We start from the raw sequence: 15786 nt of genomic DNA, 5'->3' as shown, positions 1-15786 counted from the left end.
TCCTGTGTATACTACCGTATATGACACCAGACACGCTCTATCACCAAAGCAATCACTACGTCGTACTGATGAGTACATCCAAGCACATTTTGCCCCTCAAAATGCCTGATAGTTATCTGTCCTGGAAATCTAGCTTTACTAATGCTGTAGAGGGGCTAAACCTCAAACCCAGCGAAGAATTGGACCTGCTCATTAAGTGGCTTGGTGGGGAGTCACTGCAACATGCCAAGAGGATAAGGGCAGTTAACGTTAATAATCCGTCTACCGGTTTGGACATGCTTTGGCAGAGGCTGGACAAGGGCTATGGCTCTCCAGAGGCAATTGAGGCTTCTCTCTTCAATAGATTGGACCACTTCCCCAAACATTCAAATAGAGATTTCCAGAAGCTTCAAGAACTTGGAGATTTACTCCTGGCAATTGAAGCAGGAAAGCATGAGGGTTACTTACCAGGACTCAGCTGTCTTGACACAGCAAGGGGAATAAACCCTATTGTGGAGAAATTGCCCCACACCAAGAGCAGTGGATAACAGGGCTCTCACTATAAGAGGGAGCATAATGTTCCATATCCCCCTTTCTCATTCTTTGTAGACTTTGTGTTCCACTATGCAGAGATGATAAGTGATCCTAGTTTTGCTCTCCCTGCCTCCAACTCGGCTGTGTTCAAAGGTGACAGGTCTTCATCAAAACAATGGAAAACCAGACCTATATCAGTCAGTAAAACTGAAGTAGGAAACCCCTTCTCCTCAGACTCTGCTAAAGGGTCTGTCACTCCACAAGAAACCTCATTCCCTCAAGAAGTGTCAAGGTTTTTCGTAAAAATCACTTGCAGAAAGAAGGCGCTTCCTGACAGAGAACTACATATGTTTTAAATGTTGCGCTTCAACAACACCAGGCTAAGGAGTGTAAAGCAGTTATCCACTGCTCAGAATGCAACAGTGACCGACACATCTCAGCACTCCATGCAGGGCCAGCACCTTGGGCTGCGAGTTCCAATACGCCTGCTACTGACCATGGTGGGGAGCCGCCGACTGAACACACTCCAGCAACCTCCTCATGCACAGATGTTTGTGGTGAGGGTCTTCAAGGAACTCCTGCTCGAAAATCTGTCCGGTCAACGTCTATCCGAAGGGGCACCCAGAGCAAAGGATGAAGACATATGTGATACTGGATGATCAAAGTAATGTGTCACTAGCTAGATCAGCATTATTTGATATGTTTAACATCCAGAGTGACACTTCTCCTTACACCCTAAAAACATGTGCCGGAACTACAGATACTGCTGGAAGGAGGGCCACTGGATTCATGGGGGAGTCAGCTGATGAGGAACTTCACTTAGCACTGCCAACCCTTATCGAGTGCAATCTAATTCCCAATAATAGGGATGAAACTCCAACACCAGAGGCTGCATGTCATCACATGCATCTCAGGCCTATCGCTGACAAGATTCCTCCTCTTGACCTTTCGGCTGAGATCCTTCTGTTACTTGGCAGAGACATCATCCGTGTACACAAAGTGCGCAGCCAGCACAATGGTCATCACAATGCACCCTATGCCCAACAACTGGACCTAGGCTGGGTCATAGTTGGTGACGTCTGTCTTGGCGGAGCCCACCGGCCAACTGTCAATACATTCAAGACCAATGTCCTCGAGAGCGGGTGTCCCAGTTACTTCAAGCCTTGTGAGAGCAGAATCTTCCTCAAAGAGAAGATAGTATGTGAGCAGTGAAAACCTCCTAGCACACTGGCTTCTACCCAGTCAGGCCTAGGCAAGCTGGTTTACAGCCACTCTGAAGATGACGACAAGCTAGCACCCTCTGTCGAGGATGAAATCTTCCTTCAGATCATGAATAGGGAGTTCATGAAAGATGATTCCAACAGCTGGGTGGCTCCTCTGCCGTTTCGTACTCCAAGACCGCGCTTACCAAATAACAGAGAGCAAGCCCTCAGCCGACTGATGTCACTCCGCCGTACCCTGAATAGGAAACCGGAGATGAAACACCATTTTGTGGACTTCATGAAAGCCATCTTCAGAAATTAACATGCTGAGCTAGCTCCTCCACCAGAGACCGGCAAAGAGTATTGGTATTTACCAAGCTTTGGTGTTTACCACCCCCAGAAACCGGCGAAAATAAGGATCGTAAGCGCACAGTTCAAGGGCATATCATTGAATGATGTGCTCTTACAGGGCCCAGACCTCAACAACACCTTACTTGGGGTCCTCATGCGCTTCAGGACAGAGCCAGTAGCGGTGATACAGACATCCAACAGATATTTCACAGCTTTTTAGTGAGAGAGGATCATCGGGACTACCTCCAATTCTTATGGTTTCGCAACCACCAACTTGATGGCGAAGTTTTGGAGTACCGCATGAGAGTTCATGTGTTCGGGAATTGTCCCTCTCAGCTGTGGCCATTTACGGGCTGAAGAGGACAGCCATGGAGGGCGAAGAGGACATTGGACCTGAAGTGAGGAACTTTGTATATCGACATTTCTATGTTGACGATGGCCTGAAATCTTGCTGTCATGCTGGCTCAATCCAATCTCAGACTGCATAAGATTGTATCTTATGAGATTGTATCTTATGCAGTCTGAGATCTTATGTTATGTGCGCTTTCCCGGCTGAAGACCTAGCCGCAAACCTACAAGATCTGGATGTGGGTCAGGACCTTCCTCCTGTGCAGCGCAGTCTGGGCCTGGGATGGGACCTTGCTACTGATACTCTGACCTTCCGAGTTGCTCCTACTAACAAGCCCTTTACACATTGTGATGTGTTATCTACCATCAACAGCTTATTTGATCCACTAAGATTTGCTGCTCCTGTCAGTGTTCGAGGTCGCTCTATCTTGAGATAATTAAGCACTGACACTTGTGAATGGGATGCACCACTCCCCCAGGAGAAGCTCGAGGAGTGGCAGAGGTGGTGTACCACCCTTCAAGATACCCTAACCCTAAGGAAATGAAGATCCCAAGAGTCTACACTTCGATCCCTCTCTCCGCAGCTCAGAGAAAAGAGATCTGCATATTTTCTGATGCATCAACTCAAGCTATTGCTGCCGTCGCCTACCTGAAAGTCACAGACGCTGCAGGACATAGCAAAGTTGGATTTCTGTTCGGCAAGACAAAGCTGGCTCCCAAGCCTGACACCACCATCCCAAGGCTTGAGCTCTGTGCAGCTGTTCTAGCAGTGGAGGTGGCAGAGGCTGTATCTGCAGAGCTGGATATAGATGTTGATGACATCAAGCTTTTCACATAGCAAGGTTGTCCTTGGCTATATATGCAACGACTCTCGACGATTCTACGTTTATGTCCATAATAGAGTGCAACGAATCAGACGTTCAACCAACAAAGGCCAATGGAACTATGTTCCCACTGATGGGAACCCAGCCGACCATGCAACGAGAGCCATCCCATCCATTTCCTCATGGTTAACTGGACCAGCCTTCCTTGTGAACAAGCAACAGTGTCACTTGCAACAGGAAACATTCAATCTCGTTGAACCCGGATCAGATGTGGAGTTACGTCTAGAGATAGTAACATGTGCCACACATTTGTCACATCAGCTCGGCACTGCACGCTTTGGGCGTTATTCAAGTTGGAAGTCGCTCTCCAGATTTGTTGCCCGGCTCTCGCATATCGCTGGTGCTTTCACCCAAGCAGGAAAAGGAGGCCGTTGCCATGGTTGGCACATCTGCAAGCAGCCTCTCATTCCAGAGCAGCGAGATTGGGCAAAGGTCAGAATCATTCTTGCTGTGCAAAGGCAGATCTACTCCGAGGAAATCCAATGCATTCAAAAGGGAGAACCTGTGACAAAACAGTGCCCCCTCTACAAACTCTGCCTTTTCATTGACTCTGAAGGCCTTCTACATGTCGGAGGACAGCTGCAGAAGGCACAGCACATGCCTGAGGAAAGTCAGCCAATCATCATTCCTGGCAGACCCCATGTCACCTCCCTGCTCATCAGACACTACCACGAGCAAGTCTGCCATCAAGGATGGCACTTGACGGGAGGAGCTTTAAGGGCTGCAGGTTTTTGGGTTGTTGGAGGAAAGCGGTCTGTCAGAAGCTTGATCCACAATTGTCTGGTATGTCGGAGGCTGCGTGGCAAACAGGAAGAGCAGAAGATGGCAGACCTCCCTGCTGATCACTTGAGTACAGACCCTCCATTCACCTTTGTAGGGTTAGATGCGTTTGGGCCATGGTGTGTCACCTCAAGAAAGACACGTGGAGGCCTGGAAAACAGCAAGCGTTGGGCAGTCATCTTCTTGTGTATGCGCACATGTGCCATACACATTGAGGTTATTGAAGCGATGGATTCATCCAGCTTCATTAACGCTCTCAGATGCATCTTTGCAGTTAGAGGACCTGTTAAAACAGCTAAGGTCTGACTGCAGAACTAACCTGTTCAAGTTCTTTGACTGCAGAGAACTTCAGATCAACGGCAGTGGTTGCAGCAACAAGCAAGTGGTCAACTACCTCTCTGATCAGGGCTGCGTGTGGCTATTCAATCCCCCACACTCTTCGCACATGGGAGGCAGCTGGGAGCGTATGATCGGCGTCACACGTCAGATCCTTGATGCAATGTTCCTTGGGCCTATAAGCTCACACATGAGGTCTTAACAACATTTATGGCTGATGTCACTGCCATAGTCAACTCCAGACCACTTACCTCGGTGCCTACAGATCCAGATGAGCCTCTCATCCTCACCCCTGCTATGCTCTTAACACAGAAAGTTGGCAAGCCCCCAGTTCCCCATAGCAACTTTGATGATAGTGACCTTTTCAGACGTCAGTGGCGTCAAGGTCAAAGTTTAACACATTCTGGGAGAGATGGAGGAGAGAGTACCAGCGACCTCCAGAGTCGACGGAAATGGAGGTCAGAAAGGCCAAATCTGCTCGATGGTGATCTTGTCCTGCTGAAAGACAACCTAGTAAAGAGACATGACTGGCCCATGGGAGTGATTACAATAACTTTTCCCAGTGACGATGGAAAGGTCAGAAAGGTTGAAGTGAAGATTATCAAAGACGGTGTGCCAAAACTGTTCTTCAGGCCAGTCTCTGAAGTCATCCTTCTGTTACAAAAGGACTCAGTCAAGTGACTTGATAAGAGGTGTAACCTATCTTCATTTTAAGTTTGACATGCTAAAGATGCCAGGTGTGGAGTGTGCATGCTGCAGCCAGATCTGTTTTGTATTGCTTTTGTCACCCTCTGCTGGTTGTTTTGGGTAGTTTCTCTTAACTTCTTAAGCTCGCCTCCGGAAACAGAAAGTGTTTCTCCGGAAACAGAAACCGTTTCTTTTTCTCTCAAAATCTTGCCTGAGGGAGCCACACTTCACTGCTGGCTACAACACTAATCCCATCCTCTTCTTTGTAGCTTATACGTGGCATCATCTGTAATTTGCATTGTTTATTAACATAAAAGTGACATAGATGCATGATTATTTGTTTGAAAATGAATGGTGTTGTGCATGTTTAGTTAATAATGCCTTGTCTAAGTTAACAATGGTTGTGAATGGGGTTTGAGCTAACCGTGCTTTGTCTACATCAGCAATTGTTGACTTTATTGTTTGCTTTACAGTAAAATCAGATGATTTGATAAGAGACATTTAAAGAAATGGTCATTAGACTTACAGACTTACACTGTATTTACCATATACTGTAACAGGCCGTCTGTGTAAATAAGAATTTGTTATTAATGACTCGCCTGTCTAAATAAAGGTTGAATAAAAAATAAATAAAAAAAGCTTATGTTTTTTGTAATATGTGATGCAAAATGTCATCTAGCCCTTAAGCCAGGTTTTGTGTGATATTGCAGAGTGATGCAACATTTGTATACCCCTGTTCTTTTGTCCATAGTTTTACACTTACTCCATGATTAAACTGCGGGGAAATTTTTGGGATGGTTAAACAAGTTACTCTAGACAGACAGTAATATTGTAAAGTAACATATTACTTTACAATGAAAGTAACTAGTAATATGTAGTCTATTACATTTTGAAAGTAACTTGCCCAACACTGTACATCATGCATGTAAATTCACCTTTATCTGGGTATGTGTACACTTAAAGTATGTATTTTCACTGTATGTATTATGCTATCTTTGGGGGACTAAGGGGTTGGGGAGTGGCTAGGCCTGCGAGAGCTTCTTATGTGTAAGTGTGAGTGTATTTGTATTGCTTGTTTTATGTATTACCCATATTCTTTTCTGTATATTTGTGCTAAGGACCCTCTTGAGAATGAGATGGTCAAGGGGTTTATCCTTCTTTAAATTGTGTGATGACTGAAAACATGAATATTTTCTTGTTAATTTAACTCTGACTCTGAATGGTTGCTCCCACAAGCAAACTATCAGAAACGTTATCTATATCAGTGGTTCTCAACTGGTGTAGCCTCAGGACCCACTATTTTCCTTGTCATGAAGTCGCGACCCAAATTTCAGATTTTTTTTTAAACCACTCAAATTTATTGCACAAAAAACAGCGCATTAATTTAATACACAATGCCTTCATGCACTGTTATAAACCTCAAATGAACAAAAAAGTGCAACAGAAGTGCAACTAGGGCTAAAAACCAATTGAAATAAGGCAGACTTGAATTACAGGCCTATATGTTTTTAAATTTAAACAAGTCAAACTGGTCATGCTCAGAAAGTCTTATTTGAACTGTATGAAATATGAAATAAAAGGCAGACTTATCTTGAATTACATGCCTATATGTTTTTAAACAAGTTAATAATAATAATAATAATAATAATAATAATAATAATAATAATAATAATAATAATAATAAAACAAGTTAACCTGGTCATGCTAATCCAGTTTCAATAGTCTGAATTTAACTAATATTAAATAAAAAGGAATCACAGGCAGGCTATATGCTTTTTAGTTAAACTGGTCATAACTTAATTAAACTGGGGCCATGCTAATCCAGTTTCAATCATCTGAATTGAACTAAAATTAAATATGAAATGAAAAGGCAGACTTCTCTTGAATTACAGGCAGAGCATATGCTTCAGCTTGTTAAACAAGTAAAACTGGTCAGGCTAATCCAGTTTCAATAATCTGAATTTAACTCAAATGAAATATGAAAAAAAAAAAAAAATTGGCCAATGTCCGCGACCCAATCAAAACGGCCCCGCGACCCACCAGTTGAGAAACGCTGATTGCTATGTGGCCTCGCCCGCCCTGCGGTCGATCTGTGCCCTGTAGCTCGACCCCTGTCTGTGCCCATGTGCTCTCATGACATCAGTGATGGTGTCACATCTTCGCATCACTGATGACATCAGAACTGCTCTTATGACATCACTGATGATGTCACAATGCATATGACATCATCAGTGATGTCACAATGCACAATTACTCAAGTGACATCACTGATGACATCCCTTCCAGGACTTTATGACATCACTGATGACATCATCAGTGCGACAACATCAGTTGCCTCCTATGGCATAATTAGTGGGACAAATATTGAAACAGACAGAGAAACATTGCCCACATGCAACCTTTTATATACTAGCTCATTGGCTGCCATTGACGTCTAAAGACGTCAATTCAAATGGTAACGTAGGCTGCCATTGACGTCTAAAGACGTCAATTGCGTTTTTTGACGGTGGGATGTGGATCAAAGCCTGATGCATCTCCTGTAAAAATATGGGGGATTTTGAAGGTGTATAAGCTATTTTACGGACCCACTAGGTGGCGACAGTGCTCTCCGGATTAGAGAAAGATGAGAAAAAAGAGTAGAAGAAGCCATGGGGAAACGGAAACCGATGCATGCTGGAGCTAACGTTAGCTGTGCCTGTGAACAGCAGCCAATCTGCTCCCACAATTGAGCCTTTCTGTCTCTGTTGCGATAGTTTCTCCATATGATTAGTTGCTAGAAAAGGAGCACCCGACACCAGCGTCTTTCTGAAAAGTTAAATTATTCTCAGCTGGGAGCACTGGGAGCCGGCGCACAAAAACGGCGGAGCGCTCTGAAAATAGACGCTGGGTGCAGCGCACTTTGAAACGTGCAGCAGAAAGTTCAGAGCAAACGTGCAGCAGAGAGCCACCAGAGACACTCCCACGGAGGAGGAGTTTGCAGTTGAGGGGGGTGGGGCATGTAGGGCACCATACAACACCGACCCAGACAGCAGGCTTGATGGACAGATTGGCAAACACAAGCTGGAATACCTGATGCCCACCAGCAGTAAATCAAGACCAGCAAGAAGGTGTAGGGTCTGCGCACGCAGGGGCCAGCGCTGCTGGTTGCAGCTAAAAAATATTATTTTGCCATCAAAATTCCTTTGTTTTTGCTGTTTTATTGAAGGAAATTACTGTTCAGATATTTGAGGTGTCACTACATCAGAAAATATTAGCTTCAGAGTCAGTGATGTGCTTGAAATGCTTCATTTCACAAAAGGCTAATTATCTCCAGTTCTAGTTTGAAACATCTGTTTCTGGTGAAACAAACCTATCTAATACTGCTGATAACTAAAGAACGGAAAATGATACAAATAAACTTTTTTTTTCTGATGATACAAGAGAGTCTCATCGTTTTTGGGCGTGTTCGGTGTTTACATAGTAATATCACACAATATTCTGTGGGTCTTGAGAAATCACTGAAAATGCTCTGAAAGGGCTGGCACTGGGAGCGTCCGTTTTCCAGAAATGGCTGGCAGCCAATGAGCTAGGAATGGAGCGCCCGTACCTAGCCTCGGCCTCGCCCGTCCTGCCGCTCGCTGAGCTGCCCCTGCAGCTCGCATTCGCAGCTCGGCCGCTGCACAGCCTTGCCCGCAACTCGGCTGCTGTGTGGCCAATGAGACCAGTATAACTGATGGTGTCAGATTTATGACATCACTGATGATGTCATCAGTGGGATTTATGACATCACTGATGATGTCACAGTGGGATCAGGGATTTATGACATCACTGATGATGTCACAGTGGGATTTATGACATGAGTGTCACAGTATGATTTATGACATCACTGATGATGTCACAGTGGGATTATGACATCACTGATTATGTCACAGTGGGATTTATGACATCACAGATGATGTTACAGTAGGACAATCACAGTGGGACAGACACACAGAGCCCGAGCTCCCATTTATGTGGGGATAGATAGATATGCCAGAATGCTCCAAGAAAATCCAATCATCCAATCAAACAAGCAAGAGCTTCAAGGCTTCATTTTGCTTTATCAAAAACCAATGGGTGACGTCACGCTCATTTCATATTACTAGGAATCGAGCGCTGCAGCTCGCTGAGCTGCCCCTGCAGCTCGCCAAGCTGGCCCTGCAGCTCGCATTCGCAGCTCGGCCGCTGCGCGGCCTTGCCCGCAACTCGGCTGCTGTGTGGCCAGAGACCAGCATCACTGATGATGTCAGATTTATGATATCACTGATGATGTCACAGTGGGATCAGGGATTTATGACATCACTGATGATGTCGAAGTGGGATTTTGACATCATGGATCATGTCACATGGGACAATCACAGTGGGACAGACAAACAGAGCCCGAGCTCTGTAAGTAAGGCAGTAAGAGCATCAAAGTACAGTCATCTAAAATCCAGCTTTAAAGATGAACACTGCAAGTCATACTGTGAGAAAAACAACAGGAATGCCAAGAAATATTAGGGTATCTTCAGGCGGTACGGCCACGGCCGTAACAGGTTATCTACTTTGTCCATAATAGCAGCTCTGTAATCTACAATGCTACCATTATTTCTAAAGTTAACCTTTACTCAGCTATATATTACTGTCATACTGAAGCAATGCTGTAGTTCTACAATATTGCTGTATGTTACCATGTTCAGTTATTATTATTTGTTTCATAAATTGTTAACTTGCCACTATGTCTTAACAAGGGTCTTCAAGAAGCTGTACCTCTTGTGGCGGTGTTATGGTAACATTTTTTGGTATTTCTTTCTGCCTTTTTACAAAATGTTTGATCCAACAACTCCAGTGATTACGAAAAATGTATTGTCTCTGACACAGGACTCCAGTGACTGGACTGAACTTGAACCTGAAGTCACCAGAGATAAAGCAGTCCCAACGTATAGGTAAACATCTTCAGTAATAATTTATATCGCAGCACATGACAGAACTCATGGACAATTAAAGGAATAGTTCACCCTAAAATTACAATCCAGTCATTATCGACTCATTCTCATGCCAGTACAAACTCGGTTGGGTATTTTTTCTTCATAGAATCTGGAGTGCTCCAGGCTTGCTGCTGGAACTTCTTCCTGCTTCAAAAAGAGCAATAAATTGACTCCCTAAAGCTCGTGTAATATAATCAGTCTTGTGGCCTGACGATCGCGCTGAGTCGAAATCATTTAATTTGATCCATTATTTCATGAAAATCCAAGTTGAACGCTATTGCATATCTACATTACCAAACCTCACAGATGGAGGTCACCCACTATTCCACAGACAAACCTTGCATGGCCACGGTAGACTTGCAAGGTTTAGTAATGGCATAAGGATGAGTAGACAATTACCAAATTAAAAATGTTGGGCTGAGCTATTCCTTTAAGTAGATTTTGCTAATTTTGTCCCAAATGAAAACAAGGCATATTTTGTTTCTGTTGACTGTTTTCCTCTGTATATCCTTTAATTTAACACAGTATTTCAGTGCAGTGACATCCAAGTCATTTATTTTTCCTTTTATAATCTTAGCCTACAGTCTGAAGCAGGTCGCTTCGAATGCAGCGTGTCTGGCCTGCGTTGGGTTTGTCGGGAAAATGTCAGCATCAAGTACCAGTTTGCCTCTTGGGAGGAACAAATGGAGAGACTGGAACGCTTACAATACACACCAGGGGGCCCCCTACTGGACATCACAGTCATTGCTGGAAAGTTAGATGAAGTGCATCTGCCACACTGGATCTGTTTAGGTAAGTGGACCTAGATATAATAAAAGTAATACTTAATTTGCATTTTATAGCATTTGTATATACAGTGATGCATAACTGAATACGTGTGGTTGTGTCTTGTGCAGATGACAACCCCACGATTTCAGACAAGTTTGCAGTTCTACACATAGATGACGATGGAGATGTTTTGGAAAAAGTGTCTGAGGTCACAGCATTCCATATCAAGATATTCCAGCCAACCTTCACTCTATGGGGGGTCCTGATAAGTGCTTTGTTTCCAGAGAAGAAAGTGCACTGCAACACATTAATTTATAAGACCAACAAAGCACATCTCACGCTAAATGTTTATCTGTTCCAAGATGATCCTGCTCTGAAAGAGGTTATTTCAATTGTTATAGTAATCAATACAAACATCACAATATACAAAAAAATATATTGTATGGGTAAATCTCTAGAATAGATGCAAAGTGCACCAAAAGCTATTTTTAATTAAGGTACTTCAAAACACAGACAACAATATTGACTACTATAAGCTTGAAGCACTTTTATGCAAAAAATCTGTCCATTTTCTCCACAGGCAGTGGAGAAGGAAGAATCTGGAAATGAAATAATCCGAAAGTCACGGCCAAATGAGTCCTTTCAAATGGAGGTTTATTTCTTCCTCACAGCAGTCCCGGACATTGCAGAAATCAACCATAAGGTACGATTTTAACTAGCTATTACAGCTATGTGAACTAGGGTTCAACATCAAGAAAAATATTAATAATAATAGATACCGTAATACACATTTAATTAATTAATTAAATAAGAAACAATATTTTTGATCACACACAGGCTTTGGGTCCTTCATAACAAAAATATTTGGTAACACTTTATAATAACGTTCAGTCGTAAATCATTTATAATCCTTAGTTAATGATCACTTATAAAACATGAATATACATTTGTAAATCATTAATACGAGCTATGTTAGTGCACGTGGCCCAAAATTACCAATTTGGAATGTATTCTCAATGTCTTGAAAGTGTCCGACAACGCCACCTAGGATTTGCCAAGAGCCTAGGACTCTGTTAAAAGGCTACACAGGTTCTTTACACCAGGGTTGAGCAGAATTAAAATACTAAAACCAAGGGTAGAAAAGGTAACAATGTGTATTGATAAAAAATGTGCCGCAAACCCAGCCCAAAGTCCATCCACGTCCTTGTGTCCACCGGTCTGAGGTAGTCCTGTTTCCCACTCCGGTCCACCGCTTTCCTAGCCTGACTCCACCAGACGGGGGCGGCATTGTTCCACAAATTCACAATCCACCTCAGTCTGGCCCTGGCCTCAGAGATGCATTCAAACCGGCCGCCACACAGGCGCACCAATCAGCGTGAGCTAGGGGCGGGCTTTAGGCGAGACCGGGTGTGACGCCACCGAGAGGCGCCTCTGCGTTTGTAGTTCTTTCACTATTCAACATGGCGGCGGCTACCGAGGCTAGCTCCAGTGTGCTAGTCAAACATTCTATTCAAAACAATAAGCTAACATAAACGTTAAACACTTGATCTTACAGTGAGTACGAAACCGTAACTGTATTGCTGTAATGTTATCAACTATGAACGTTAGTAAACAAGACATTGTTGTAGAATTTGGGGAGATAGCCAGACCGCTAGGCTGGGATAACATAAGCTGTAAGGCTGTAATGGCTAACGGCTAGCCATTCACGCAAGTCACACAAACACAAAGCCCTTCTCACTCTCACCACAGCCCAGTAAACATGCAATCTGTTAAACCATCATTTTTGTTCCAAATCTAAATAAATCATAACGTTAATCAAAATGCCACTGAATTATTAGCTAATCAACACAGAACTGCAAAGATCAGTGTGATGTATTGTCCCTTTACTGCTAGCTGAAGTGTATTCTGCTATGATTGGAATGTTGGCTGCTGTTTAATAAACCACGTTAACTCACGTTGGTGTCCGAGTGACATATTATGTTATACAGGCGAGATTAAAGATCTCAGGATACAATACAACAATCAGTTTATCTGATATTTTCCCCCGCTTGCATAAATTATACTGTGAAGTGTGAATATAGCTCTAGCATATAGTAGTCCTATATGTCTGATATTTTGGAGCAGTTATTCGAGAAATTGGTTTATCGATAGAACATACCGGTAGCTTAAGATTTTGCACTTGTACTTTAGATAGGGGGTAAACAAACGTCATGGGAGCCAATACTAGGAATACGGTATATCAACAAGGAACCATTCTTAAAGTTAGAGATTATATCCAAATACATGCTGCATGGTGTAACCAGGGTGTTTTTCCTCTTCTCTGTTGACGTCCTCTGGGCTCCAGGCAGCTCCCTTTCGCAGATTCATCTGACAACATCTTTATGCATTTACATCGTCTTATCATTTGACCCAATCGTGCCTCAAGACCAGCAGATTATGTAACAACAACACCACACACGGCCGTCATTTCTCCGTTTAGTTTATTATTACAAGTAAGCAAATAACATTCTCCAGTCATGCGTAAATATCTACCATTCCACTGACACATATGCTAAAATTCACCAGTTAAATAGTAGCGTTAAATCATTATATTGTATCAAAGCATTTGGTTGTTGCCATGATCATAAAGGCTAGAGAGCGTTGCGTCTCCATGACGTTAGCCGTCCAGGGTGCGTGCCACTCGGTGTCATATCGTGTCATCAGTTCCCTGAAGAAACGAACAACGATATGTGTTATGAATGAATCGCTGTTAACGTTAACATTAATCATCAATCATCAGACGTAGCACCCCAACCTCCAAATGTTGCTATCGTTAGCGTAACATCAGTTAATCCAATCAGTTACATTTAACGTGCAAAATGGCCTACCTGCACTTCATCCTCAGTCAGACATCTGCAGTAATTCTTCTTTCTTTTGGCAAATTGAATAGTCAATGGTTGCACCCAATATTCACCTTACAAAAACAGCAAAAAATCTGCGACCTCCATGCTAACTATTAGCAATTGTAGTCCTAGCTGATCAGGCGCTGCTACGTCATGAAGGGAAGTCGATCTGATTGGTTGGCGCTGGCAAGCCCAGACGGTGACAGACAGACGGTCCATCCAATCACCTGCCTAGTAGCTTGAAAAAAGTGACCGCCCTCTTCAGCAATGTAGCTTGGCCGAATCCAGATGGATGTTGTTTGTGAAACAGATATTTGAAGCAAACTCATCGATCTGGCAGCGTCAGGTTACCGCTTTCCTTAGGGGGACCAGAACACAGGAGTCAACCACCAATGCCCCAGAGCACTCAGGCCCGGGGTCAGAAGTCAAACTGCCAGGGCCCGTCGGCCTACAACTTGAAAGTAACTTATTCACTACGCCACAGCACACTGTCACTGCAAACTGTATAGTATACTAGGGAACATAGCACTCAAGGGACACACAGTGGCCTGAGTGGTTGGGGCAGGTAGTAAAAAATAGGGATGACTCTAGATGGCAAAAGTATCGGGACCGGTAGAATAAAAATGGGCTTAGTAAATAGTAAAAAAGGAATAAAATGTCCGGGGCAATTAATTAAAAGCCAAGTTAAAAGCAGACAATGCAGCCTCCACAAAAACAAGTGGAGCAAGGGATCAGCGGGTACTTAACTCGAAGAGGGGTGAGTCGTGACGTCACCCCTCTGCCGCGGTTGGATGACTTCCCCCTGCTCCACTGATGAGAACTTTCCGTTCTCGAACTCGGCTGGAATCAGCCCCACAAGGGCCGTCAGCATCCGAGACCAGTCACCACGCCTCGCTCGTTGGCCTCACGTTGGGTTGGTTTGGTTTTTCACTCGTCTGGAGGAGGAACGGCAGCTGGAAGAGATTGGGGAGCCCCACCCGGCCCACGGCTGATAGTTCCAGGTGGAGCGGCTTCCGGGCCTTCCCCCTCTCTCCTTCTCCCCCGTGAATCCGCCACGGTGCGCCCATAGGTGCGCCCAGGAGAGAGGGGCACTCAGCGGCCATCCCAGCCGAAGCCACTCACACCTGCATCTCACCCAAGCCGCAGGCAGGGCTAAATGCTGCTCCCCATCTCAGCCGCTCCTCCTCTGGACTCCTGCTGTCAGTCCGTCATCTTCCTTCTCCTCTGGTCTCTCCCATTGTCTGTGCTTCCTTCTCCTTATATCCCCGCACCTGTGCTGCCTCCACAGGTGAGGGTACTTTCTGTGATTACGGCCACAGCTAGCTGTGGCCTTCAGGGACAGTCAGACATAACATGGCATACAAAGAATGAATGTTTCCAAACAATCTGAACAAAGCAAATAATGCAAAAACTGGCCCCATCACATTAACATATCACAAATGCGCAAAGTCATCTATAAACTTTTAGTAAATGAAGTGTTCCTCACCTGTTATAAATGATGTGTAAATAATTTACAATTAATTTACAAGGCTTTCTGCATTCCTAATCTAAAGTGTAAACCATTAATCACTAGGGGTGTCACGATACACTCAGTTCACGATACGATACGTATCACGATACTGGGTTCACGATAACGATACGATACGATACGATTTTAACAATATTTTTTTAAACTTGAATAATGACAATATATGACTGGAAAAGTAGTATTTTATTTGAAATGCACAAATACAAAACATGCTGTTGTGGGAAATTGTTATTACAATAACAACTAGAAAATATAGCCGCAAGCGGCGATGCGGGGTCCAAGCTTCCGGTGACTTGGGGGGTATATGTCAGATAGTGCACATTTATTCAGACTAATATGCACAAGTAAACAAAGTTTGGTTGAGATCCGGTGACCTGACGGTTTCCAAGCAGTAGTAGTAGCAGTAGTAGTAATAGTGTTGGTAGTAGAGGGAGTGGTAGCAGTAGTAGCAGCAGAAGTACTAAGAATAGTAAATGGTAAATGGACTGCATTTATATAGCGCTTTTATCCAAAGCGCTTTAC

General features: G+C 43.8%; 1 protein-coding gene across 1 annotated transcript in view; it reads left to right on the top strand.

The window, feature by feature from the left end:
- The window catches only part of LOC310788607 (uncharacterized protein), a gene marked incomplete at both ends in the record, with an annotated part of 145234 nt that overhangs the window by 113025 nt on the left and 16423 nt on the right, over nucleotides 1–15786 (top strand). Inside the window, 5 exons of the mRNA XM_083650135.1 lie at nucleotides 9850–9887; nucleotides 9980–10044; nucleotides 10664–10878; nucleotides 10983–11062; nucleotides 11435–11557. Of these exons, the coding sequence (XP_083506261.1) occupies nucleotides 9850–9887; nucleotides 9980–10044; nucleotides 10664–10878; nucleotides 10983–11062; nucleotides 11435–11557 (521 nt within the window). The remainder of the gene's footprint in view (nucleotides 1–9849; nucleotides 9888–9979; nucleotides 10045–10663; nucleotides 10879–10982; nucleotides 11063–11434; nucleotides 11558–15786) is intronic.

The sequence above is a fragment of the Poromitra crassiceps genome (genome assembly GCF_964638095.1).
Source record: "Poromitra crassiceps genome assembly, chromosome: 13".
NCBI classification, from domain to species: Eukaryota; Metazoa; Chordata; class Actinopteri; order Beryciformes; family Melamphaidae; genus Poromitra; species Poromitra crassiceps.
The sequence above is the reverse complement of the archived record's forward strand: the minus strand, read 5'-3'. Positions and strand labels throughout refer to the sequence as shown.